We start from the raw sequence: 26,508 nt of genomic DNA, 5'->3' as shown, positions 1-26,508 counted from the left end.
GGATCTGTTAATACAGACATTTGAAACTGAACAAAAATAATTAGTTTTCTCTAGTCAGTCAGTCAATATGTGGTTTCTTCAGTTGTCCGTATCTGTTGTATGGTCATTGTTATTATTTTATTTATTTAGTAATTTATTTGTTTTTTCATTAATCTTTTAATGTACATGGTAAAAAACAAAAAAACAACAACAGAAAATTCTTTATAAAAACATTACACCTCAATGAAATGGAGAAGGAAAAAGTTTAAAAAACTTTATCAATTCTACCCCCTAGCAATATATCTTAAATTTAATCTTCAATATAAACTATTTCAGAAACGGACATTAACTACCCTTATTTTTTTATATTTATGAATCAACACGGACAAAGATCTATACACGTCGTTCATTATTTATTCATTATTTTGTGTTCAAAATAAAGATATTTGAGAACACTAGAATGTTTTCTCGTCGATTTTCTTGTGAAAATCCTGATGCGGCCCACCCTCACCTAGATTCTGTCTCCAGCGGCCCCCGGCTGATTTGAGCTTGAGACCCCTGGTTTAGAGGAAATGGTGAATACTTATATCGTGCTTTCTGCCTTCCTCAAAGGCGCTTTACAGCCTCAGACCCATTCACACACACATTCACACACCGATGGAGCTGCAAGTTCAGCCCCATGAACACGGTTCAGGATGTGGTTTTTACAGTGATGTGTCAGGTTGACGTCGCTGGATTTCTCCCCAAAAAGCCGGTATTCCCGGTTGTACGGTTCATTTTGGAGTTGGACACCAGTCCATGTGTAAATGACACACAGGAGATGGAGGGAACATGAGTCCTCAGAGAGGCGTTGCCAAGGCAACCCTCCTTTCCTTCTCACCGAGCACAGAGATGAGCAGTAACGCGCTTCCCAGACAAGTTGGTTCCTTGTCATGAAAGCCAATCCCTGAACATCAACGCTGCTGTGTTCACCATAAACATGCGTGTTATTGTTCAGCAGGTTATGCCTGCAGACAGTATATGACAACTGGACTCCTCGCGTTCCAAACAAGACGTGTCTGCAGACTCCAAGCAGCCAAAATCCCAGTGATCCTTTATAAGGGAAGAACTGTTACTCAGTCATTCTATTTGTCAGAATAACTGTTCTTGCTCTGCTACCTTTTTTTTTTTTTTTTTTTTTTAGAACTTGCTAATTCATGTTTTTTTACTGACATTTTTTCTGTATTTGAAAGGTAAAGTTATAAACTGACCAATCACATGACTTAAAGTACGTGGCGCCCTCTGGGGCTGCATCTTACATCTGAAACATTTTATAGACAAACTTTTAACTGCTAGGAGTGTGGACCAGCTCACTCCAAAAACTGATTACCATAGAAACAATGACAGAGCGACTCAAACCAATCACTCTTACCGACAACATCTGGATCCAACATGGATCCACAAAACCACCAAAATAGTGACTGACTTGATTTCAGTTTGTTGGTTCCACACTAAAGCCATTTTCTATGGGTGACGTCACACTCGCTCAGTCCAGTTGTCATATACAGTCAATGGGCATGCTTGTCAAAGTAACGAGAAGGGTCAAAGTTCATTCAAGGACGGACTGTCTGATGACCACATTTCCGGTCTGTTTGTAAATATCTGACTGCTGCTCAGTATCCATTTATATGTGCACATGTAAACTGGCTGTGCGTGTGCGTGCGTGTGTGCGCGTGCGCGTGTGGTTAACTGCTCCATTCAGTATAACTGTGCAATAATTGTCTCTTACGTTGTTTTTTTCTGCTTGTGTCTGTGTTTGTTTGTTTGTTCTGCATGCTAAACTACATGCTTATTCCGGACTTGTGGCTTTTGGTAAGTTTTTGTACATTTTTTGTTAAGTTTTAGATTTTTCTTTTGTGTATTTTTATCTTGTGCTTGGCTTTGCTCTGCCCCCCACTTCTTTCATTTCCTTTCATCAGCTGAATGACTGTGTGGGTGCTGAACTGCCTGATGTGACAGCTGCTTTTCTTACCTGCTGAGCTGATCAGACAGGTGTTTGACTGCCCTGCAATGATCTGCACTCATCCGATCACTCCTTCAGATCAAACATTTTCCCACAATTCCACACAGTTTCAGGGAAATCTTCCCTTTTTAGAAGTTTACAGGAGGAAAAGGGGGGAGCCGGTTCCCACATAAATGTCCGATTGGGCCCAGCAAAGCCTCAATATTAGTATCTTGAATGGGATTACCCTATTTCTCTGATAAAAGTGCTAAAGGTAATATTATGTAGTTTGCTGACCGTAAACTTCAGGATTTTCTATGTGAGCTGGATCAAAGCTGTCTTAAAAGTGCCACCATGTAGTGTATAAAACACACTTAATCTCCCATCCTATGAGTCATTCAGACAGTTTTACCTCAAATTCTTTGGATGCTATAGAATGTTTATTTTTTTTTTTTTTAGTTGGACCACCCACTTTTTTCTGAGTAAGTTTTCGATATTTTGTAAAACGTTCTTTTGCTACTTTTTGGAAAAACTCAAACCGATTTTAACCACCATGAATTCAGTGGTACTTCTCATCTAGTTTCTTTTTGTTTTATTGAAGAAAATTAATACAAATGAGAGGAATGTGGTTGCAAACGTTGCAGTTACACTACCCTCAACAGAATAACTTGTCACCAAACTTTAGTAAGCGATGAAGAAGCTTAGCAAGGTCCATTTGAACTGGCCCAGAGCTGGGGCTCCAAAAGATGCCACTGCCTTTAGCTGAACATTTATCAGTGGCCTCTCATAAAATATTTTAAAAATGTTTCTTTTTAGCTCTATCTTTTGGTTAATTGTGTAGGATATTCTAAGTGTATCTGTTTTGGTTGTAGCTCCTATTAACCTGTGTTCACACTGAACAGGATTCGTGCATCAATGTGAAGCTGCATTTACAGCAGCTGCGCCGACTCGCGCTCAAGCAATCGCTTTCAGTGGAAGTGTCCTGAGCGAAAAGTATCATAAATTGACAGAAAAAGCGTAGTAAAGAACGGCCGTGAAAAACACGCTTTTTATCCAACTTTTAGAAGTTACACATAATTGACACCATCTTGTGTTGTCCTAAGAAGCCATAAAAAGCTGTGTTTTTATAGAGTACAAAGCGCTGTTTTGTTGTCACATATGGACGCTGAAAACGCTGCTATGCTTGATAAAAAGGCAAAGGCTGTAGGCATACTATATCGTCTGCTATACCCTAGTGGTTATGACAGCAGCTGTTTGTCTTTTCTTTCTGAGAAATGTGAGGGCATACACAGCAGATTCTTTCTGTTCCTTTCTTTTTCTTTTGCTGACTTTTACAAAAGTATTTTGATTGTTGTTAGTGTTTCTTTATTTTGGTCTTTATCTTCATTAATTTTTTTACAAATATGTTCTGTTAATAAAATATAAAAAAATAACAAAGCAAGCTTTGTTTGTTGCTGACAAACATATTTTTGTAATAATCAAATAACCAAACCAACATGCTGATACAACAGAAACGATTCATTCCTGTTTAAAAATAGTGAAAAGTCTGTGGATCCCACAGCTTTCTTTGATTCTTTAGTTTACTTTAAGTTAGGGCTGTGAATGATAACGCGTTAACACAAGCAATTCATTGAAAAGAATTAACACGTTAATATTTATGAACCCAAATTGATTACTCCTCACTGAGCAGGAGTCCTTCTCTTTGCCTTGGCGGTTCAGGCTTCCACAGCGTGCCTTAAAACACATTATCCCACTTATACCATGCTCACTTACTAAACAAATGCATATTCAATTTGTTTTTAGTACTGTAATCTTATTGTTTTTTGGTTTAAAATGCTTTTTAACAAAAAGCAGTCTATTTGATCTGTGGTCCAGCTCGTTGTCACGGTAACACAACGCGCCGCTGAGCCTCGACTATTAGAGTTATACTGCAGACATAGAAGTCTGAGTTCTGCTTATCTTACTGTTGATGTGTTTTGTACACAAATTACATTTCTGGATCAACACTTGATAAATTAAAAAATTTCAGACAATAAAAAAGAAGGAGAAATGTATCTCTGGCCTGTTTGTGTTCAAAAGCTGCACATTGTCATATACAACATACCTAGTAAAACATTGTGATTATTTGTGATTAATTACAACACTAAAGTTTGATTAATGTAAATAATTTTTTTAATGGATTGACGTTGCTAATTAAAAATAAATGTTAGAAATGTACAGTTATGTGTGATTTCATTTTGTGGTTATTTGCAGATAAGTGGTTCCAAACTAATGTAACAAAACAAATTGCGATTAATCGCAATTAATCGATTGCCAGCCCTACTTTAAATACAATTATAAAACAACAAGAGTCTACATTCTCTACATCATGAACCTTCATAAAATGTCTTTTCTTTATAGGCATGAGTTTATTTTCACTAAAACATAGTTTACACAAATAAATCAGGTTTATTAAGAGTTTTTATTTTTAAATACATAGTTACATATTGATTAGGCATAAAAGTATGATATATATATTTAAGTTTTTACATACATTTAGCATAGAAATAAAAAAGAACCAATAAAATACCAAAGTTGCTGGGTATCAAGTGTTTCTGTTGTATCGGCATGTTGGTTTGGTACTTTGATGACTCAAAAACAAGTTGCATTAGTTTACAGGATTCACCTCGCTTTGAGATTTCCCATCAAGGCTCTCCCAGCTGTAGGAGGCAGACATGTGCCACTAAACATAAGTAAACAGAAGCAGAACCCCCTTCCTGCTTCGCTGCCTCTCCGGTGCTGGTCCGGTGTGAACACCCACTGAATCTGCAGTCGGTGTGAATGCAACATAAGACACACATTGTTTTAGCAAAGAATTCACCGTGCTGCAAACAGCAGCGACCAGCGCAGTTTTGATGTGCGAACTGCATTCAGTGTGAACACAGCTCAAGATTCCAAATGTTTTTATTTTTTGCTCAAAGTAGCTTCTAAGTCAAACTGCTGCCAATCCTCTAAAACACTCTTTAATCTGCACTCTAACTGCAGTTAATAACTGATTAATAAAAGTCGTGCTTTTAGCAGTCAGACACAACTTCTTTAAAGAAAATGCAAGTATTAAAGTATTAAAAGATCTTTGCTTTTGAAAAGTCCACTTTGCTTCCCCTTTTATTCTTTTAGAAATGCACCAAAGCATTTGGAGCAGAACTTGAAAAAAGCTTCAAGCACAGTAAAACTGAGGCACCAGCTTCCTTAGAAGATGTTTTTGTAGTTGAAATACTTTTTGCAGTTATCCTGAATTATTCAGCAGCTGCAAAAAAAGTGACTTCAGTGCATTTAGTGCAAAATTAGAGAGATTTTAATGAGGGCAAAGTCGTTCAGATCATAAATGCTCTTGCATGAGGGAAAGTTTATAAAGAAATGTTCTCCAGGCTGATGGCAGCAGAAGTCTGCATGATGCATTTCTTTCTGCTTCAAAGAGGGATGTTCTAAAGAAAAGCCGTCCTGCAGCTTTAGCTCTTTTCTCAAACCTGACTGCTGTAACAGACTTGAACTTGCTGCTCACACGTGTTCCTGTGTGGTTTCACAGCAACAGCTGGCCCAGCTGCAGAAGGAGAAGTCTGAGATTTTAAAGAACCTGGCTCTGTATTACTTCACTTTTGTGGACGTCATGGAATTCAAGGTGGGAGAAAGAACATGGTGGAAGGGTTCAGATGTAAAGGCTGTAACTGATGAGCTGCTTTCCATCTCCACCCCCAGGACCACGTGTGTGAGCTGCTGAACACCATTGACGCCTGCCAGGTTTTTTTTGATATTGTAAGTGCTGGTTTTCAGGTTTATCTGAATTCAGAAGCTCAGCCGACGCAGAATGAAACCTGGATGTGTTCTTGGGCAGACGGTGAACTTTGACCTGACCAGAAACTACCTGGACCTGGTGGTGACCTACACCACTCTGATGATCATCCTGTCCCGCATTGAGGAGAGAAAAGCCATCATTGGACTCTACAACTACGCGCACGAGATGACGCACGGAGCCAGGTGACCCAGCATCAGTCTGAGTCGAGAACACATGAACCCTTTAACACCGGAGATCCAGTCTTTATATTCTTTGATTTACTGTAGCTTTTCACCAATTACCACAATAATTATGGAATAATTCCATAATATGGAATTATGGAATTATCGTGTAAGCAGTTAAAAAGTTAGAGCATGTTAAAGATTTTGTGTACAAGTTTCACCTGTGACCCCTCAGGTGTTTTTCATTCATTATGATCCACTAATGAGTAAAAGAAGAAATGGAAATCTTCTTGATTTGAAGATTTGTTAGATGTTTTCCTACACAGATCCTCTACATCACATGTCAAAGTCGAGGACCGGATCCGGTCTGCCGGGTAATTCTATCCGGCAGACAGGATCGTTTTATTCTATTGTTATTATTGACCGATGTTATCTTTCGCTCATTTCTAACATGTATAATTTTAACAAAATATATTTTTATGGAGAGTAAAATGTTGAAAGTTATTTAGGTTTAATTTGATTTATTCTGGAATAATATTCCTGCTTTTTATTATTCATAACTTTCTTAAACAGTTACAGGTTTAAAGTTTAAAAAAATTGGCATCCTGCTAGCTTTTTGGATTATTTTGGCATTTACTAAGATTTTTTTAAGCCGATCTGGAGATTATCTAATATTTCAGCTTCATGTTAGCTGTTTAGGTTGATTTAGGTTTTTTAATAGTTTTTTTAGGCCATTTTGAAGTTTATCTATTTTTTTTCCAGCTACATGCTCGTGGTATTGGCTAATTTAGGGGTTTTTTTTTCAAGTTTTTAAGGCTATTTTGGAGTTAGGGTAATTTTTACACGCTTGCTGGCTGGACTAATTTAGGCGTATCTTTTTTAGTTTAGCTATTTTTCCTGCTACAAGCTAGCTGTTTTGGCTAATTCAGGGTTTTTTTCAAAAGTTTTTACGGTTATTTAGGAGTTAGGCAAATTTTTACACTAGCTGTTTTCGATAATTTATTAATTTATTTAAAGTTTAGCCGTTTTTTTCAGCTACATGCTAGCTTTCTTGGTTAAATGTTTTTTATTAGTTTTTGTGTCTAATTTGGTATTTAGCTTATATTTTAGCTGGCTTCTTTAACATAATTATGTTAAAAAGTCACATTATTAAAGTTTTAAAAATGTAGTTTTAGAGTGTTCAATAAATGTTTATCCTGTTCGGCCCACGACCTAAGGTAAGTTTTGGATTTTGGCCTCTTGTGTGATTGAGTTTGACACTCCTGCTTTACATAGTAAATACTAGGGGGGTGATTCTCATAAATCAGTGCACTTTAGTGTCCCACCGGTTTACCTCAATATTTTTCATAAAAAATAAGCCATAAAATGCATTTTAAAACAAGAAATGGAATGCATGTGTCTCTGCATTTTAGCACACAAAAGTAGTTTAATTAATTATTTTATAAGCAGATATGCAGTTCAGTTTCTTACTTTTGTTCTCCACTTAAACCCCTGACTGCTGGCTGGTACCACACCACGCCGAGCCTCTTTGAGCAGCTCTACACCAAGACAAGATCTTGCTAGAACCATCTTGAGCTAAATGTTCCATCATTTAGCAGATCAGTTACCTGATCTGTAACTGCTAAGAGCTCAATGGGACATGTACACCTTAGTTGTAACACGACGTGAGTTCCGGCACTCTGTGCCAAGTTGCTGCCAGCACCATAAAAAAATGCAGCTTTTGTGGCGGTTGAGGCCGTTTGGATGCGCAGCGCCTCATGCATGGAGCTTCAGTCACAATGGTGATGGTGAAAGGGGGCTTGAGCTGTATTTCACAGCAGTTCAGCAACCTGATGGATGAGAGTGACATTTACAATTCTCTGAAAATAGGCCATCGTCGTGGCGATGAGCGGGGAAATGCGTGTTTGAAAACAGAGCTGCAGAGCAGACTGTCAAAGAAATAAAGCTTCTCCTTCACCCCGTCACACTCCTTCATCCCACTGTCATGATTCTGGAAAGAATTGACGATGTCACAGAGTGGCATGAAGCAACTGTGCTAATGGACCGGCCTTTATGGAATTTTGATTCCCTCCAGCCAGAGCTTTGAATATTCAGCTCCATTCACACCTTTCTCCTCACTGAACAAACACCTCTGCTTCTATAGCCTGTCCTTTTTTCCCAGAATGTTTTTATTAAAGTTTACAGTTAGATGGCATTAAAGACGTCTTTGTACCATTTATGAATTTATTTTATGCAATTTCATGATTGTAAAAAATGTAACAACAAATTCTCATCTCCTGATGGGAGGGGTGCTGGTACAGGGGGGCTTTTTCAGCACACTGTTGTGCTGCTCTGCCTAAGAAAACACACAACTTATTGGTGATAAGTAATCATTGTATTAATTAAATAAATTAAACATTTCATTTGCTGTGTTACAAGTAAGTTTACAAACAAAAGTCCTTGAGAGACTCGTCCTCATAGATGAGCAGGACAGGAAAACATACTGGAGGTAATGATAGTTGTCTGTGGCCTCCTGCTCTAAAACACATTGAAGCCCTTGTACCATATATTAGAGGTGTAATAATTCATTTTAGCAATGAATCAAATCAAAATTTGTGATTGCTGATACGATTCATAGTCTGTTGGTTCATTTTTAAGGATCCAACTGGATCAGATTCACTGACCTGAAATGGATCCCAAACTTCCATCAGTGAGACTCAGAGATGAATACCTGCTACTAACAGTGCAGGTGACGTTTACAAATTATTGTATTTCTTCAAAATAATAAATGTAATATGTGTACAAACAAACAAGTAAACAAGAATGAATGTCAAATCCATTCACATTTTAGTTTGATAAAGTTCAGTCCACTGTTGTTTTTCCACATCAGAATGATCATTATTAGAACATTCTACTACACTGTATGGTCACATGACTTTGTAAATTCAACGTGTTTCCACACATCGGATGGTTGATCAGTTTCTGCTGCATCACGTGTGTGAATACGTCAGTAAAATAAACCTACCATGTCTCAATCCAAAAGGTATTGGTGTTGGAAGACAACAAAGAAAGCTGGAATCCTTCTGGATCCAACCTGAGCATTGTCTGTGTGTGTGTGTGTGTGTGTGTGCTGCAGTGACCGGGAGTACCCGCGGCTGGGACAGATGATTGTGGATTATGAGAATCCTCTGAAGAAGATGATGGAGGAGTTTGTCCCTCATGGAAAGGTGAGCCGTGTCCTGTGTTTTTAGTGTTTAGAACCACAGCTATGATCACAATGGATCCCTTATCTGGTTTAATTCTGACTGGAACTGGATTCCAAAAGTAAACCTTTTAAACAAATCCATTGATCTTTTTGTTTTCTTGCTTATCTTGTGGAGTTTGGAAGTGTGGCAGGTCAGCGTTTTAAAGTAGGGCTGGGCGATGTGGTAAAAAAAAAATCTAATCTCTGATTTTTTTCTTTTGACTCACATAATTTCTTTTTTTAACAAAAGTCACAAACAACAGAATATTTTTTTACAAAAACGACTTTATTTCTCTCATCTCCTATGAAAATTTGGTTGAAAATTAAGTAAAACTGAATACAAGCTGTAAACATTTTGTAGAACAATGCAGCCGGTGTTCTGTGAGCTACCGCTAGTTTAAACATCTGATAAAGAGAAATAATACAATCATTCAGCAGAACAAATTTGGTGGCAACAGCCTTCAAACTGCTTTTACTGTGTGTGGTCTGATGCTCCAAGTGTGAAGTCACAAATCTAGTTTTTGACTCTGATCATGTCTAAAAAAATATGTTGAATGCAAACAGAGAGGAAGTCACAACATAAACATCAGATAAAAAACACTCTCTTAGTGATTTCTAATCGTTCTTTTTATTGAACCGCTGCTGTCAGAACATGTGATGCCACCTGCATGTTTGCTGTGACTGCATCAGTAACCCTCCTGCCCCCCACAGTCTCTGTCAGACGCCCTGATCAGCCTCCAAATGGTTTATCCACGGAGAAACCTGTCTGCTGACCAGTGGAGGAACGCCCAGCTGCTGTCGCTCATCTCAGCCCCCTCCACCATGTTGAACCCGGCTCAGTCGGACACCGTAAGTGGCCGTTCGTCCCGTGAGTCCTTCAACATCAGACCTGTGACCTCCTCCCCCCTTTGTGTTCCCCCAGATGCCCTGCGAGTACCTGTCCCTGGACACCATGGAGAAGTGGATCGTGTGTGCGTAGCTGTATTCTGAATGTCTTCCAGCCCTGAATGGGTCAGGTTTTTGACTCGGAGGGGGATTGTTATGTGTGTGTTGCAGTTGGTTTCATTCTGTGCCATCCGGCGCTAAACAGCGACGCGGCGGCGCTGTCCCTGTGGAAGCTGGCTCTGCAGAGCTCCACCTGCCTCTGCCTGTTCAGAGATGAAGTCTTCCACATCCACAAGGCTGCAGAGGACCTGTTTGTCAACATCCGAGGGTGGGGCCCGCAGTTTCCCTCCAATAGAAAAACACATTTTAAATGTAGACTAATTTCACAAATTCAAAAGTATAAAGAAATTCTTTAAATTTGAGATGAAAACAGTCGTTTTTTTCTTAGGGAGATGTTTTAGATGAGTCATTTTGCCGAGTTCTTTTTTCCAGGTACAACAAACGCATCAATGACATCAGGGAGTGCAAAGAGCAGGCCCTGTCTCACGCGTACGTTCACTTTTACTCACCAGAGCTTTCTTTTAACCATCTCCATCTTTGACCCTTTAACTCTAAGTGGTGGGGCACATTTAGAAAACAGGTTTTTAAAAATATTGATTGTGTCTATTACTCCCCAAGGTACAGAGGCCCTAAAGGGACATTGAAGAAAAAAAATTGAAGTAAAAAGCATTTTTTTGTATTTATGTATAAATATATATATTATTTCTGGTTATTAACTGGTGCGCACCAGATAGTAACGAGAAAAAAAAATACTTCAGTTTTTAGAAAATACATTTTTTCTGTTACTAACCAGAACATTTTTACTTCTAAAAATTGAAATAAAAAAGAAATGTTTGGATAATAACTGGTGCGGACCAGACAGTAACTTTTACTGAACCCCCATGTATTTTTAGAAATAAATAAATGTCTCCTAAATTTTTTTTAAACTTCGATGTTCCTTTAGGAGGAATAAGCAGCAGGAAAAAAAACCTTTCTTGATCATTTTTTTCTTCTTTGTGTAGTTAAAGGGTTAAATCCTTTTTTTCCATCTGCCTGTTTTATGATAGATAAACATCCCTGTTCTTATTTCAGCTTCTCCTTTCTTTAACTGTCATTTCAGCCTTTATTTCCACTTGCTGTGCTCCTTTTATCTCTCCCTTCCTCTAGTCTCAGCTTTCCTTCCCTTTTCATCTCCCCCTCATTCTTCTGCCGTCGTCGTCTCAGTTTTGGAGATTGTCCTGAAAGTGTCACAATCTGTTTGCTGTTTTCCTCTAGAGGCTCCATGCACAGAGAGAGACGCAAGTTCCTCCGATCGGCTCTGAAGGAGCTGGCCACTGTCTTAGCTGACCAGCCTGGACTCCTGGGTCCAAAGGTGAGACAGAACAGCCCCTTGAACGAGGCCTTTGGAGTTCAACTGACACATCGATGAGGAAAACGCTTCATTTTCTGACATTTGAACAAGTTTCTCCAAAATCTAAAGCTAAGACAAGCAAATGTTGGGGTTTAAAATGAAACACATTTGTTTAGTAATAGTGTATTAACAGAAAACTTGATTTATCTGAGATAATGGAAGTGTTAATGCTGTGAGCTGTAGATGTTTGCTACATTCAAAGCAGCAAATTTGAAACAAAAACACTTCAAGGACTAAAAAAGACTTTCCAACCTCCAAATCTCTTGATAAATTTGCTAAAAAGAAAAACAAAAACATGCAAACAGAATAAATCCTGATCGTTAGAGTCCTGGTTGGAGACATGGTTTTCCTGAGCAGAGCAGCCGGACGGACTGTGGTCCAAACCGCACAACAAAACAAAGCAGCCTTTTCTGTTTGCAAACAAAAACCCATGAGTCGCTCCAAAATCTCCTCTGGAGCGCCACTCTCTCTATGCATGACGTGAAATCCAGCGCAGTCTTGACACACAATCAGAATGAATTGTTTATATGAACAATCAGAATAACCCACCTAACTCGATTAGATAAAGATTTGGATCTAAATGAGTCTGATCAGGCCAGAGCATTCCGAATGGCATGATGCATTTTTATTCTGATCAGGCTTTTATTCCGATGGTGTCCATGTAAACACAGCCACTGCTTACTGGTGATGTTTGGCTCCAAATGGTGGTGCCCATATTACTGAAAAATGGCGACTGCATTGGGTTCATTTGGTTGGAGTCAGAAGTAAGCAGTTCTCTATGGGTTCTTTTGATGCGTTCGGTTTGACCGCAGCTTAAAACGAACAAAAACATGGAAAGGTTTAAAGTTGCTGCAGTGTGCAGTGCAGACAGGTCAAAGACCCGCCCCTCCTGACTCCTCAGGTAAAACAGGAAGTTGGGCTGGAAGAAAGGTCCGCTGCTCCTGCCAGAAAACGAGAGGACCTGAGTCTGCTTCAGTCAGACATTAGGAAAGAGTCATTGTTCTCCGTTTGTCACACTCCCCAGGCGCTGTTTGTCTTCATGGCGCTGTCGTTTGCGCGCGACGAGATCATTTGGTTGCTGCGACACGCCGACAACATCCAGAAGAAAAGCACAGATGACTTCATAGACAAGTGAGCAAACCGAGGCCGAGTCCACACACAAACACCACGCTGGTTTCACATCTGACTGACGGCGTTGTGTTTGCAGACACATTGCAGAACTGATCTTCTACATGGAGGAGCTGCGTGCCCACGTGAGGAAGTACGGGCCTGTGATGCAGCGCTACTATGTGCAGTACCTGTCTGGTTTTGATGCTGTGGTGCTAAATGAGATGGTGCAGGTGAGGACACCACTGGTGAACATCTGAGCAGAAATACGTCTTTTCTTGTCACTCTGCTGTTTTTATTGATGCCAGACATGTCTGCTGCAGCTAACGTACTAGCAGCTCGACTGCGGCTAACGCCCCCGCAGCTCGACTCCAGCTAACGCCCCAGCAGCTCGACTACAGCTAACGTCCTAGCAGCTCGACTGCAGCTAACATCCTAGCAGCTCGACTGCAGCTAACGCCCCAGCAGCTCGACTGCAGCTAACGCCCCCGCAGCTCGACTGCAGCTAACGTCCTAGCAGCTCGACTGCAGCTAACGCCCCAGCAGCTCGACTGCAGCTAACGCCCCAGCAGCTCGACTGCAGCTAACGTCCTAGCAGCTCGACTGCAGCTAACGTACCAGCAGCTCGACTGCAGCTAACGACTTAGCAGCTCGACTGCAGCTAACATCCTAGCAGCTCGACTGCAGCTAACGCCCCAGCAGCTCGACTGCAGCTAACGCCCTAGCAGCTCGACTGCAGCTAACGTCCTAGCAGCTCGACTGCAGCTAACGTCCTAGCAGCTCGACTGCAGCTAACGTCCTAGCAGCTCGACTGCAGCTAACGTCCTAGCAGCTCGACTGCAGCTAACGTCCTAGCAGCTCGACTGCAGCTAACGTCCTAGCAGCTCGACTGCAGCTAACGTCCTAGCAGCTCGACTGCAGCTAACGTCCTAGCAGCTCGACTGCAGCTAACGTCCTAGCAGCTCGACTGCAGCTAACGTCCTAGCAGCTCGACTGCAGCTAACGTCCTAGCAGCTCGACTGCAGCTAACGTCCTAGCAGCTCGACTGCAGCTAACGTCCTAGCAGCTCGACTGCAGCTAACGTCCTAGCAACTCGACTGCAGCTAACATCCTAGCAGCTCGACTGCAGCTAACGCCCCAGCAACTCGACTGCAGCTAACGTCCTAGCAACTCGACTGCAGCTAACATCCTAGCAGCTCGACTGCAGCTAACGTCCTAGCAGCTCGACTGCAGCTAACGTCCTAGCAGCTCGACTGCAGCTAACGTCCTAGCAGCTCGACTACAGCTAACGTCCTAGCAGCTCGACTGCAGCTAACATCCTAGCAGCTCGACTGCAGCTAACGCCCCAGCAACTCGACTGCAGCTAACGCCCCAGCAACTCGACTGCAGCTAACGCCCCCGCAGCTCGACTGCAGCTAACGCCCCAGCAGCTCGACTACAGCTAACATCCATCCTGCAGACATACGCTGTCCACGGTTCCACGGTTGAGTCAGAACCTGCAGATTAGGTCATTGCCACAGCTAACCTCCTCATGCAGAAACACTCTCTCTGCACTAGGCAATTGCTGTTTGAAATTTTAATGCCATCAATATTTCTGTGCTTCTTACCTCTGTATACGGTAGTGCTAATTACGAACTTTGTAAGCACCAGTTAAGTAGCATTACCAAACCGCTGGGTTTTCCTCCACTGTATGAAACAACATAAAATGGTTGGATTAGCCGTTTTTTTAATTTTTTGCAACAAATAGAAGGGAAAAGTTAAAAGTATCAATTTCACAAAATTCACAGCAGTTTTCTGGCACTGTCTGAGCCATTTTTAATAATATCAATTACCGTATTTTCCCGAGTATAAGTTGCAGTTGTTTTCATAGTTCAGACAAAGGTGCAACTTATACTTTTTTCACTAACAACCAGTTGCCCTCTAGTGGTTGTTTCTGCTAATAACCCCCAGAGTGCCAGATAAAGTGTAGTCAAAAACAGACATGGAGGCGAATCGGATTCTTCCTCTCAAACGTTGATATTTTTCTAATTTGCATTGAAACATTATTATCCTTGTATTTATTTTTGTGGCCTCAGACTAATGTGGAACAGAGCGTCATCAAACTGGGTTACAGAGAGGTTTGACCCGCATCAAAAGAGGCAGTGGATGTGAATTTGATGCATGTCAAAAAGGATACGGTAGATACAAGTTGATGTGTGAATCATTGTTAGGGTGGGGTTTGCTGATTTGTTCTGAAACGTCAGACTCTTCTCCCAAAAGTGCGACTTGTATATGGTTTTCTTCTTCTCAATTAGACATTTATTGGTTCTGTGACTCTGTAAAATACGGTAATTAAATTAAACAGCGGACCTAACCTAACGCCACGATTTGTTGACTAATCGACTATTAAAATAGTTGACCACTAATTTAATAGTTGATTTGTCGTTTCTTTATATTCATGGAGTCAGTGTAGTAAAGTTGAACAAAATGTACTTTTTTTATATTTGAGTCAGTGAGATCAAAACTTTATCTTTAGTGAAAAATAGTTCCTTGTTTCTGATGTCGACCTCATTTAGTTGAATCCTGTTTTAAACACAGAAACTAATCAAGGACTGAAGCTGCACGATTTATTAAAAGTTGAATAAACTATCATCTTAATTGTTTTTGTTTTTAGCTACTTTAAAGCTCATGATTGTTAAGACGTGTGCTTTACATCCACTGTGCATGACCTTATTAGTCGACTAATCAAAAAAAATAATCAGTTATTAGTCGACTTTTAAAATAATGGTTTGTGGCAGCACTACTGCTGAGACTGTAAGTGGAGGTTCTTAAAGGCAGCTGAGGATTTTTGTTGGTCTCCTCCTGTCTGCCTCCATACAGCTGCAGTTCCACACTGACTGCTCTAACTCTGGTCGTCCAACAGAACCTGTCTGTGTGTCCGGAGGATGAGTCCATCATCATGTCTTCATTTGTCAATACCATGACCTCGCTAAGTGTCAAACAAGGTAAAAGCAGTGTGGGGTGGGGGTGGGGGTTCTGTCATTGAAACATGAATGAAGTGTAATGTGTGTGTTGCAGTGGAAGATGGAGAGGTATTTGATTTCAGAGGAATGAGGCTGGACTGGTTCAGACTGCAGGTACCTGAGACTTCTTTCTTTATTTTAGAGACTCATGAAAGGTCGTTTTTAAAGTTCCACGAATCTTTTCCTGAATGACCTCTTTGGTTTCTTTCTCCCGTGCATCTCTAAAGGCCTACACCAGTGTCTCTAAAGCCAGTCTTGGGATTTCAGACCACAAAGAGCTCGGCAAAATGATGAACACCATCATCTTCCACACCAAGATGGTGGACTCTCTGGTGGAGATGCTGGTGGAGACGTCGGATCTGTCTATTTTCTGGTGAGTTCTCCTCTGAATGGCCGGTTTGAGAGCGTCCTCTATTGTAACGGGCTCCTCCTCCATCTCTGCAGCTTCTACAGCCGCGCCTTTGAAAAAATGTTCCAGCAGTGCTTGGAGCTCCCCTCCCAGAGCCGACACTCCATCTGCTTCCCTCTGCTCTGCACACACTTCATGTCCTGCACACATGAGCTCTGCCCCGAGGAGGTGAGCATGTTGGTAACAATTCACCCAGAAGGGGACAACTCACCGAGGATGAATGAGGAAATTGATTAGTACTGTAGAAATGCATCATCAGCTTCCTTCAAGAAATATCCTTCAAGAGTTTTGCATCAGTGACTCCGCCCCTTTGGGGTTGTGGCTGCAGCACGTCCTCAGTTCCTCTGTAGTGTCAGCAGCAGAGATGCTTCTGAGTTCAGACTAAGTCTTTGTCTCTGCACTTAAAGAACAAGCACACTGCTTTTGGAGAGATCCTAGGGAATTTCAAAATACTAACCTGATGATAGTTACCTCACACCTTTGCAAAAGCAGCGGGCTAAATGTAGTTTGGTATTGAGGAGGAATGCGACTAAAATCATTAGCTGGTGTGATGCTAATGATTCGACTCTTGAAGTTGTCCAGGAGATCCCTTGTTGCAGTCAAAGCTGGCTTTTTCTGATCTATATTTATCTTTTGTAAACTTATCTGTTGATTTGTGCAGATTAAACCATCTAAACCCAGGTTGAAATAAAACAGTCATAACAAATGACTGATGATGTATCTGCTGTGTCTAGTTAAGAACTAAAGGTAACTAGAAAAGTTGCATTGCCTGCAATAATATTAGTGTGAATGCTTTTAGCTGAAAGTAGTCGCTGAAGACGCTGAAGCTTTTTGCTGAAAATGACACAATTTACTTTAATTGCTGAAGGGATTTGCTGTAAATACAAAAGATATTCGCGAAATGTTAAACTTGCTAAAAGACTGGAAATTTTGTCAAAGAACTATGAAAGAACGCTGAAGTTGATCTAAATTTCTGAAAAATTTGTTGTAAAATTGTTTAAAAAATCCCTAATACATGCCAGTTTTGAAAAAAATATTTACTGTGTTGCTCGAATATTAGTTAAACTCCAAATTAGCCCAAAAGTAGAGTCCAAATTAACCAAAAAACTCCAAAAAGCCTAAAATTCCTCAGTAAACTAAATTAACCAATAATGTTAGCATGTTGCTAAAATAGAAACTAAACTCTAAATTTGTCTATGAAAATGTCAGAAGATAACAAATTAGCTAAAAATGTTGTAACATTTTAGCTAAACTCCAAATTAGCATGAAAAACTTCTGTAGATGCAAAATTTGCCAAAAAAGCTAGTACATTGCCTAAATACTAGCTTAACTCCAAAATAGCCTAAAATTCCTAAATTAGTTAAAAACGTTAGCCTGTGCTAAAATATTAGCTAAACCCTAAATTAGCCTAAAAAACCTCAGTAGATAACAAATAAGTCAAAAATTCTTCATTCAGTACACACGTTTTGGTTGTTGGCACACTGCACCTGACAACTAGTCACACACTGATCCAATTCAAAAAGTGGTGGACGGCAAAATGACGGGGATATATATATATGATTAATCGATATGACTTGATCTAAGCTTCATAGAGCTGATGTTCTCTTTTTGAAATGTTAACTCCTCAGTAGTTTTATTTTTCCATCCTGAGCTTTGAGCGAGGATTTGATGAAGAAATTCCTGGTCTATGTTTGTGTGTAACTCTCTGCAGCGTCACCACATTGGAGATCGCAGCCTATCTTTGTGCAACATGTTCCTGGATGAGATGGCCAAGCAGGCTCGAAACCTGATCACTGACATCTGCACGGAGCAGTGCACGCTCAGCGATCAGGTACGTGGCACCAGACCGCCCTGTTTTTGTTCCCATTGCAGAAGCTGGTCAGTAACGGATGACAACAGGAACACTAATGTTTGCAGAGCTGCTCCACTCGTCTCTCAAACCGAACTGTTTCTGTCTCAGCGTGGGGTTGTTCCCAATAAAGAAATGATCTCATTTTGTCTGAACTGAAGCAATCAAACTTTCTTTGCTTTTCTTTTGCAGCTACTGCCCAAGCACTGTGCCAAAACAATCAGCCAGGCAGTCAACAAGAAGAGCAAGAAGGCCCCCGGGAAGAAGGGGGAGCCGGAGAGGGAAAAACCAGGAATGGAGAGCATGAGGAAGAACCGGCTGCTGGTCACCAAGTCAGTATTAAACAGGAGGTGGAAGTCCAGTGGAGGTTCAGGTGTTTCCAGAATCCTGTGTGCCTGTTATGCATCAGTGAGCAGCATCAGACGCTGATCTGACTGAAAACCAAACGTCCATTTGTTTCCATGAAGTTGTGAGCAAAAGATTGGTGTGAAAAACAGATTATTTAAATTCAACAACTAAATCAGTGAAAGAACAAGGTCTGAACCAGTTCAATAGTTGCTCTGATCATTCTTTGCCCTCAATACAGCATCAGTTCTGTTACCTACATGTGCCACAGTTTACTTAAGGAATGGGCTGGAAGGTTGCTCCAAACAACCCAGCCTCAGATCTTCTGTGGATGCAGGTTTTCTCACATCAGTCCTGTCTCTTCTTCCACAATCTCTTGTGCTTTTTCTACAGAGCTGCTTTGTCTGGGAGAGACCTTGTTAAAGCAGCAGAACTGCTACGTGTTGTCTTGTTGCTTAATCTGTCCATGACGAGGAGGGGGCTCCCACCCCCTCCCCTTTGTAGAACAGTGGAACTCTTCCTCAACCAGTTTCAAGCCTCCTCCTACACAGTTGTCGAGGGCTCTAGAGCAGGGGTCCCCAAACGGATGCGACCCACCCCCTTGTATGACCCGGCACACTATCAGAGATGCATCTTTTTTTTCTCAATCTGGCTGATCAAGACCCACGTAGAACAAGACCTTTTATTCCTCCCCTCTGCAGTCTGAACTATGACGAGAGAGGATCAAATATTTATTGGTTTAATAGTGATTCACTTTTTCTTTATTTCTTTGTAGTCATTATTTTTCTTGTGTACGTTTTTTGGATGTCCATACCTCTTCAGCTCATTCAGCTATTTAAATATTCAGCTCTTTTTATGTTAGATTTTTAGACTGTTTTGGCAGCTACTACGGATTTCTAGGCTAGTTTGGAGTTAAGCTAATTTTTCAGCTACATGCTAGCTGTAAGGGCTGCACGGTGGCGCAGTGGTTAGCGCTCTTGCCTCACAGCGAGAAGGCCCCGGTTCGACTCCCGGCTGGGACCTTTCTGTGTGGAGTTTGCATGTTCTCCCCGTACATGCGTGGGTTTTCACCGGGGACTCCGGCTTCCTCCCACCGTCCAAAAACATGCTTCATAGGTTCATTGGTGACTCTAAATTGTCCCTAGGTGTGAATGTGAGAGTGAATGGGTGTGTGATTGAGGCCCTGAGACAGACTGGCGACCTGTCCAGGGTGTACCCCGCCTTCGCCCATCAGTAGCCGGGATAGGCTCCAGCACCCCCGCGACCCCGAAAGGGAAGAAGCGGACAAGAAGATGGATGGATGGATGGATGCTAGCTGTTTTGGCTAATTTAAGCTTTTTGTCAATGTTTTTTCTTTGATGTTTTGGGTCTTAAAAACATTTACGTTGATGATTTTAGTGAGTTTATGAGGTTTCTCTGTAGAAATGAATGCTGGTTTGAAGGCAAAAGAAGAAACGCTACATATTGATTGGATTTATATTTCTGTTATGATTGCTGACTTTGTATTTTGTAAATTGATTAAAAAAGAAACATTCTTTATATCTCTGAAAGCATTCTTTGTTTACAACATTTTTCTAACCTTCCTAAAGTATTTGTAAGTCCTGTATTTATAATGATTTTATTATATTTATGATTCTGCTTCTATTCGGTCCTGCTTTTTCTTTCATCATCTATAATGAAAATACATATTTTAACTTAAAAATGTGTAGAGGAAAAATGATTTAAAGTTGTGTATAAAACTCATTTTTTCCTGATAGATCCACACTAAAAGACCGTCTTAAGAAGCTGAATATCGGCGTTTTAAAAAATCCTTCCAGTTATCATTTAAAATGCTGGATAAAAGCTGCAGGTGAGAAACAGGAGAAGGAAGCTGGAAAACCTCACTGATGCTACTACAGAAATGTTATTCATTTCAGTTGATATAAAGTTCAAAACCAATGTCGTCTCAAAGCTCCACAAAGACTCTTTTGCTAATTGACCTAAAACATTATTTAGCTTTGGAACGCTCCGCGGTGAAGAGAATCCTAAAGTTTGCAGAGTCTAAAATGATCATGTCAGATAAATGTTGTGTGTTTTTGTTCAAAAGAAAAAGGATTTGAAATCTTTCTTGTTGTTTTCAGTCTGGATAAGCTGCACACCGCTCTGTCTGAGCTCTGCTTCTCCATCAACTATGTTCCCAACCTGATGGTGTGGGAGCACACCTTCACCCCCCGAGAATACCTCACCTCCCACCTGGAGATTCGTTTCACCAAGTAAGCAGTCTTTCTGAGGACTGGCAGGAGTCTTCCAGACAGTCTTTGACCGCGCTGCTCCCCGTCTGTGCAGGTCCATCGTCGGGATGACCATGTACAACCAGGCCACCCAGGAGATCGCTAAGCCCAGTGAGCTCCTGACCAGCGTGAGGGCGTACATGACGGTGCTGCAGTCCATAGAGAACTACGTGACCATTGACATCACGCGGGTCTTCAACAACGTACTGCTGCAGCAGACGCAGCACCTGGACAGCCACGGCGAGCCCACCATCACCAGCCTGTACACCAACTGGTGCGTTCCCCCTCAGTGTTTGTCGCTTGCTAGGAAAGTCTCCTCGGACTGTCTGATCGAGAAAATAAAATCATGGCTCGCCCTCGCTCTTCATTACTTTACTCATGCTCCCATTTCTGTTCTTAGACCACAGTTGAAAGGTTTGTTCAGTGAATGTTATACTTGCGTGTTGTGTGTGCACGTGCAGGTACCTGGAGACTTTGCTCCGTCAGGTCAGTAACGGACACATCGCGTACTTCCCGGCCATGAAGGCCTTTGTGAACCTGCCCACAGATAACGAACTGACATTCAACGCCGAGGAGTACTCTGACATATCTGGTATGTGCATGCACACGTGCACTCCTCTCTGTGTCATGTTTGGATGGGAGGCTGTGGTGAGTGTGCACGTGCCGTCACTTGTCCTGTTTTTCTGCAGAGATGCGTGCGCTCTCAGAGCTGCTGGGGCCGTACGGCATGAAGTTTCTGAGTGAGAGTCTGATGTGGCACATCTCATCACAAGTTGCTGAGCTGAAGGTGTGTACCGTCTGCTGAGCGCTCACAGTTCTCTTCTGCAGCTCAGCCTCCAGCAGGAAACTGACTGCCGAAGAAATCCCTGATTCAGATCTCAGCTGCTCCTACGAGCATCTCCTCAGATGAAGCAGATCTTAAACGTTCAGAAACTGTCCAGTTAGGACTCCTAACTCTGAGGTTCATCTTTGCAGAAACTGGTGGTGGAGAACATGGAGGTTCTGACCCAAATGAGGACCAGCTTTGACAAACCCGACCATATGGCTGCTCTCTTCAAAAAACTGACCTGTGAGTTTTGTTCTTTTTTAAGGTCTGTAGTCATAGAGGGGTTTGAGTGCAGCCTTAGAACTTTTTTAATTTATTTTATTTCCAACATGTTCAACAGAACAACACAGTGTGTTTCACACAGTAGGTCAGACAAGGGCTGTGGTTATATGAGCAAAATGTCCCTGATTGGATTGGAATTGAATTGTGTACATGGGTCTAACAATCTTTATCTGATTAGAACAAACGTTTACTTACGCCACACCTTTGATTGGAATAAAATAATGTGACATGTGCAGAAGTGTCTAAAATACCTGAAATAGTCGTAGAAGAGGAAATACTGAGTTCTCTTGTAAACAAACAGAGATGCAGCATAAAGCGGGATGATCTTAGTGTGCGTTTTTGATTATTACTAATATTTTTAAGTGACTGTTCGCTCTAGGCCTTCACGACACGAGGAAATTCTGTGATATGTGATATCTGGGTTTGAAACTGTGATAACAGTATGACTTAAATGATCAAATAGCAAAAAAAAAAAAAATTCTAATACATTTCATTTCACTGTGAAAGTTTTATTTAAATAATTTTTAGTTTTCTGCATGTTTACATAGTACCTGTATTTGGAGAACGTTGCCTGTCCTGAAACCAAAGTATCTCTAAATAACAGACGTCAGGGGTGTAACGGATCACTAAACTCACGGTTCTGGTCGTGTAAAGGTTTTAGATCACTGTTAGGATCATTTTTCAGATGGGGGGGTGTTCCTCTGTGGGACAGAGGGAGATCCATACACCAGGAAAATCTCTCCATAACCTTGAAACCCGGACGTGGAAACGTGTTTACTGATGCTTTTTGTAGAACTCCTTAAATCAAATAAACCTGATCTCTCAGTTCATCTGAGTCTTCTTGAGTCCCAGAAAAACTCCTCCCACACAGCGGGAGTTTCTGTTTTTTTGATCACACTTTTGGACATCCATCAGGCCGCGACTTTAACGCATGTTAAAATAACGTCACACCCCTAACCGACGTGCGATTTTTGTATCCCAACGAGCACATCCTCCCAGGTCTTTCTCTCAGCCATCTCAAGTCTTGTTCAATCAGGAGTCTAAAAAGAAAGTGTTTTTTTTCCCATTCTCCCGCACGATGTAGAATCTGGCATCAGAAGTGATTAGTCAATGACACAAAGAGCTCCATACCATTGGTTTGATGCATAAAGGGCTTTTTTTGATTCGTTATTTCAAACTACAGAGATAGTTTAGTATTGGTTCAGCCAGAGAACACATAACCTCCTTTTGTGGTATACATACCACACTGGCCTCATACCACCATGACGGTAAATGTTCAGTTTATTGTGCAGGCCTAGTTTGCTCATAGTTTTCTAAATCTACACATCCAGTGCTTGGGCCCACAGAGCTGGAGGAAGCTTTCCAAGAAAGTTTAGTATCGATTATTAGTCCTAAAAACATTTTCTCTTGTACTTTTACTATTAGTTTTCTGTTTATTCTTTACTGTTTTTTGACATTTTCTTTACAGTTACCAACAATTACAGCTTTCTCCACTGACATTTACTGGTGATGTGCCTTGTATCTGTTGCAGCGGTGGACAGTGTCCTGAAGAGGATGACCATCATTGGCGTCATCCTGTCATTCCGCTCCCTCGCTCAGGAGGCACTGAGAGATGTAAGGGGGTCGTGTTGACTCGCTGCTGGCCGTGAGCGTACGTACATGCACATCTGAGCTTGCTTTCATCTCTGTGCCCCCAGGTGTTATCGTGCCACATTCCCTTCTTGGTCAGTTCTGTGGAGGACTTTAAGGACCACATCCCTCGAGAGACCGACATGAAGGTGAGAGAACACTCACTCACTCACTCACTCACTCACTCACTCACTCACTCACTCACTCACCCACAGTGGAGCTCACATCATCTAAGATGCTTGTTTCTGCGTTGTAGGTGGCCATGAACGTGTACGAACTGTCCTCGGCGGCTGGACTTCCCTGTGAGATTGACCCTGCTCTGGTGGTTGCTCTGTCCTCCCAGAAGAGTGGTGAGTCTCATTCACGTCCCTACAGACGTATGTTTAAGCATTTGCTGCATGAGCCTTTAATGTGTGTAAACAGAAAACATCAGTCCAGAGGAGGAGTACAAGATCGCCTGTCTGCTCATGGTGTTTGTGGCCGTCTCTCTACCAATGTTCGCCTGCAGCGTGATGTCACAGTACAGCCCTGCCATCGAAGGTACGGCAAGGACATCTCTCAAACAAGCACATGTCAAGTATATATCATGTCTGCACGCACACAAAAATCTGTTTGTGAAAAGGTGAGCCTCGCCAGAGACAAACGGGACAGGGTGTTACTGTGACAGTGCTCACAAATGTCTGAGTTTCTGAGGCACATCTACAACATCCTCTGTCCAGAAGAGGAAACTCTCTGAAGAGTTTTGAACTGGACTAGTTGCATTTGGACTTGAGGTCCGTTAAAAGGAGCTTAGACGAATTTCTGACCAGAAGTCTGCATGTCATTGTGTTGTTGGAATTGAAATGTTATTATCTGGGTTGAGTAAAAGTTTGTATATTTTGGAGAGTTTTATCATTGAAAAAGATAACTAGTTCTGGTAGCTTTGTTTCATTTTCATTGTGTAATTCTAGATTTCAGTTTCTGATATTCCAAGAAGTGATTTATTCCATCTTTTTCTTGTAGTTCCTGGCTGTTATAAATCTTCAGTCAATAATTACGGGCTCTAGTAGGGCTACACCTCTTGCTAGCCAAGTGTAAGATGTTTTTGTTTATCAGGATGTTTTGGCGGTTCCACATGGGTGTCATTTTGCACGGTAAAGTGAGGAGTTTGACACTTTGAGGAATTCCCACAGTTTGTTCAATTGCATTCACACCAAACAAGCTTCCCGCCGCAGTGGTGTCACCTTTCAATGTTGAGTCAATTAGCAGACCCGATCAGAAGTCCAGCGCTGTGATTGGTGCACAGCACGTCGGCCCATCAGCAGCACAAATGGCCCTCACGGCCCGCCCAGATTTAAAGAGGTGTGCCTCGTTAACCAATCAGAGACTCCGCTTTGGGAACTTGACGTGTTCAGCGACTTGATCAGCGGGAGAAGTCCAAATCCAACATGGAGGATCACTTTGTTTGTTCTCCTCCTGAACTTTGATATTTTTTAATTTACATGAAGAAAATATGTTGTTCCCATACTTCTTTTTTCCCTGGGGTTAATGCAGGACAGCAGGTCCTCACACCGGGTCACAGAGACACAGAAACACCGCTAAAGGTGGCCGCCATTCAGAGGCAGCTGTTGCAGCAGGAGGGAGGCTCAGTTTCTGAAGGATCTCATGAACCCAGACATGGAGGCGAGCTCACTGGTGCTTCTTAAATCAACATCCTGTCTTCCATGGGTTGTAAATGAGACGTACAGACAGCACTCTATGTAGCGATCAGGCTAAAAACAGCTGCTGTTAGCTCCTCCCACGCGTTTATGAGCACATGTTTGACAGGCGTCCAGCAGCAAAGTGTCCATATAGAAGGAGCCGATGCAAATTTGAGATGGAAATCACATTCAGTGTAAATGCAGCATAAAATGGTTGAAGTTAGAACAATTCAGAATCCAACTCATGAATGATTTGGAGCAGGAGTTACATGGAAGATCAACCTGTCAAATCTACCATTTCATGGCAAATTTGCTGCTTGATCATTAAAAGATATAATTCATCTTTGGCAAAATGTTCCTTTTATTTGCAGCTACTTTGCAGGTGAGGGCCAGAAGCAGGTTGATCCAGCAAGTTAAATCATTCAGTTTGATTTGATATTTGTGTGTGTAAATAGATTTGTTTTGAAGTACAAATCTATGTTTCATGAAATATGTTTTGAAGTGTTTCAAAGAAAATAATTGTAGGTTTTTACCTTTTTTCCTGTTGTTTATTTCCTTTTTACTAATCTGAAAAATGATCCGAACTGTGACTCTGAAACCGCGACACGATCCCAACAGTTTAGTGATCGTTACTCCTCTATCTCATGTCGTCGTATTGCTGCAGCCAGAGATTCAATTAATACAGCAAAAAGAGAGAGAGGACAACTGTGTCTGGTTCCTCTTCCAAAAAATCTGTTTGTATTATAAGAAATGTATTAACCTGTAAAATACATTTGTAAGACATCTATAAATGTAATAATGTCTTTATAAGCATCGTATCCACACCAAACTGCCTTGCAGAAATCATCAGTCACCGCTCCTTTATATGGAGGTGAACCTGCAGTGTTGTTGGTATGCAGGTTGCATGTGGGTGTCAACAACATGCACACTGGCGTCCTGCACCAGATTACCTATCCTCTCCATGAAACAATCACCTTTGTGTGCGTTTGCTGCCTCCTGCAGGCCACTGCAACAACATCCACTGTCTGGCCAAAGCCATCAACCAGATTGCAGCTGCGCTCTTCACCATCCACAAGGGCAGCATCGAGGACCGGCTGAAGGAGTTCCTCGCTGTAAGTCCAAGACACACTTTCCCTCTTCATCCTGGAAGTCCAGGGATTTGACAAGAACTGTTAATAAAGATGTGGAGCCACGTTTTTGCTCTGGCAGAAATCCAGTAATGAAGCAAAACCTCCAGGAAGCAAGACTGAAATCTGCAGAACATAAAAACCTTGTCAGCTCAACCTTCTTTCAAGAGATTACTTGAAGCACATTTGCATCCATACAAATCTTATTCCATGTTTCATCTAAAGAATCTTCTGAGGGATGGACAGCAAAGAGAGGAAGGGCTTAGAAAAGGTCTTCTCTGTATTTGAGAGTCTCAGTCAGGAGTCTGCATCCTTCAACACCTAAAGAACCATTCAGGTCCATTTATCTCCAAACAAAACCCAGTAGGAGCTACCAAGTCTTCACTCGCCCTTTAGAAAAATAAGATTCTGATTTATATTTATGTTTTTGCTACTGACATGATACAGTTATATAAACTATCGTGTTTTGGCA

The 26,508-nt window shown here is 41.5% G+C and overlaps 1 protein-coding gene across 5 annotated transcripts in view; it reads left to right on the top strand.

The window, feature by feature from the left end:
* Positions 1 to 26,508, top strand: part of nckap1 (NCK-associated protein 1) — a 49,869-nt gene that overhangs the window by 21,513 nt on the left and 1,848 nt on the right. For 3 of the 5 annotated variants that reach the window (XM_024261340.2, XM_024261341.2, XM_024261344.2), the window contains 27 exons: positions 5,526 to 5,618; positions 5,696 to 5,752; positions 5,832 to 5,974; positions 9,069 to 9,159; positions 9,888 to 10,025; positions 10,099 to 10,147; positions 10,233 to 10,389; positions 10,554 to 10,610; positions 11,376 to 11,472; positions 12,536 to 12,642; positions 12,719 to 12,851; positions 15,521 to 15,602; positions 15,676 to 15,734; positions 15,848 to 15,993; positions 16,065 to 16,197; positions 17,741 to 17,860; positions 18,071 to 18,210; positions 20,344 to 20,475; positions 20,549 to 20,767; positions 20,955 to 21,085; positions 21,183 to 21,280; positions 21,469 to 21,562; positions 23,133 to 23,215; positions 23,299 to 23,379; positions 23,487 to 23,580; positions 23,654 to 23,770; positions 25,912 to 26,021. In XM_024261340.2, the coding sequence (XP_024117108.1) occupies positions 5,526 to 5,618; positions 5,696 to 5,752; positions 5,832 to 5,974; positions 9,069 to 9,159; positions 9,888 to 10,025; positions 10,099 to 10,147; positions 10,233 to 10,389; positions 10,554 to 10,610; positions 11,376 to 11,472; positions 12,536 to 12,642; positions 12,719 to 12,851; positions 15,521 to 15,602; positions 15,676 to 15,734; positions 15,848 to 15,993; positions 16,065 to 16,197; positions 17,741 to 17,860; positions 18,071 to 18,210; positions 20,344 to 20,475; positions 20,549 to 20,767; positions 20,955 to 21,085; positions 21,183 to 21,280; positions 21,469 to 21,562; positions 23,133 to 23,215; positions 23,299 to 23,379; positions 23,487 to 23,580; positions 23,654 to 23,770; positions 25,912 to 26,021 (2,961 nt within the window). The remainder of the gene's footprint in view (positions 1 to 5,525; positions 5,619 to 5,695; positions 5,753 to 5,831; positions 5,975 to 9,068; positions 9,160 to 9,887; positions 10,026 to 10,098; positions 10,148 to 10,232; positions 10,390 to 10,553; positions 10,611 to 11,375; positions 11,473 to 12,535; positions 12,643 to 12,718; positions 12,852 to 15,520; positions 15,603 to 15,675; positions 15,735 to 15,847; positions 15,994 to 16,064; positions 16,198 to 17,740; positions 17,861 to 18,070; positions 18,211 to 20,343; positions 20,476 to 20,548; positions 20,768 to 20,954; positions 21,086 to 21,182; positions 21,281 to 21,468; positions 21,563 to 23,132; positions 23,216 to 23,298; positions 23,380 to 23,486; positions 23,581 to 23,653; positions 23,771 to 25,911; positions 26,022 to 26,508) is intronic. The other 2 variants (XM_024261345.2, XM_024261343.2) reach the window with 1 other exon arrangement.

This window comes from Oryzias melastigma, linkage group LG15, assembly GCF_002922805.2.
Source record: "Oryzias melastigma strain HK-1 linkage group LG15, ASM292280v2, whole genome shotgun sequence".
Lineage (NCBI taxonomy): Eukaryota > Metazoa > Chordata > Actinopteri > Beloniformes > Adrianichthyidae > Oryzias > Oryzias melastigma.
The sequence above is the reverse complement of the archived record's forward strand: the minus strand, read 5'-3'. Positions and strand labels throughout refer to the sequence as shown.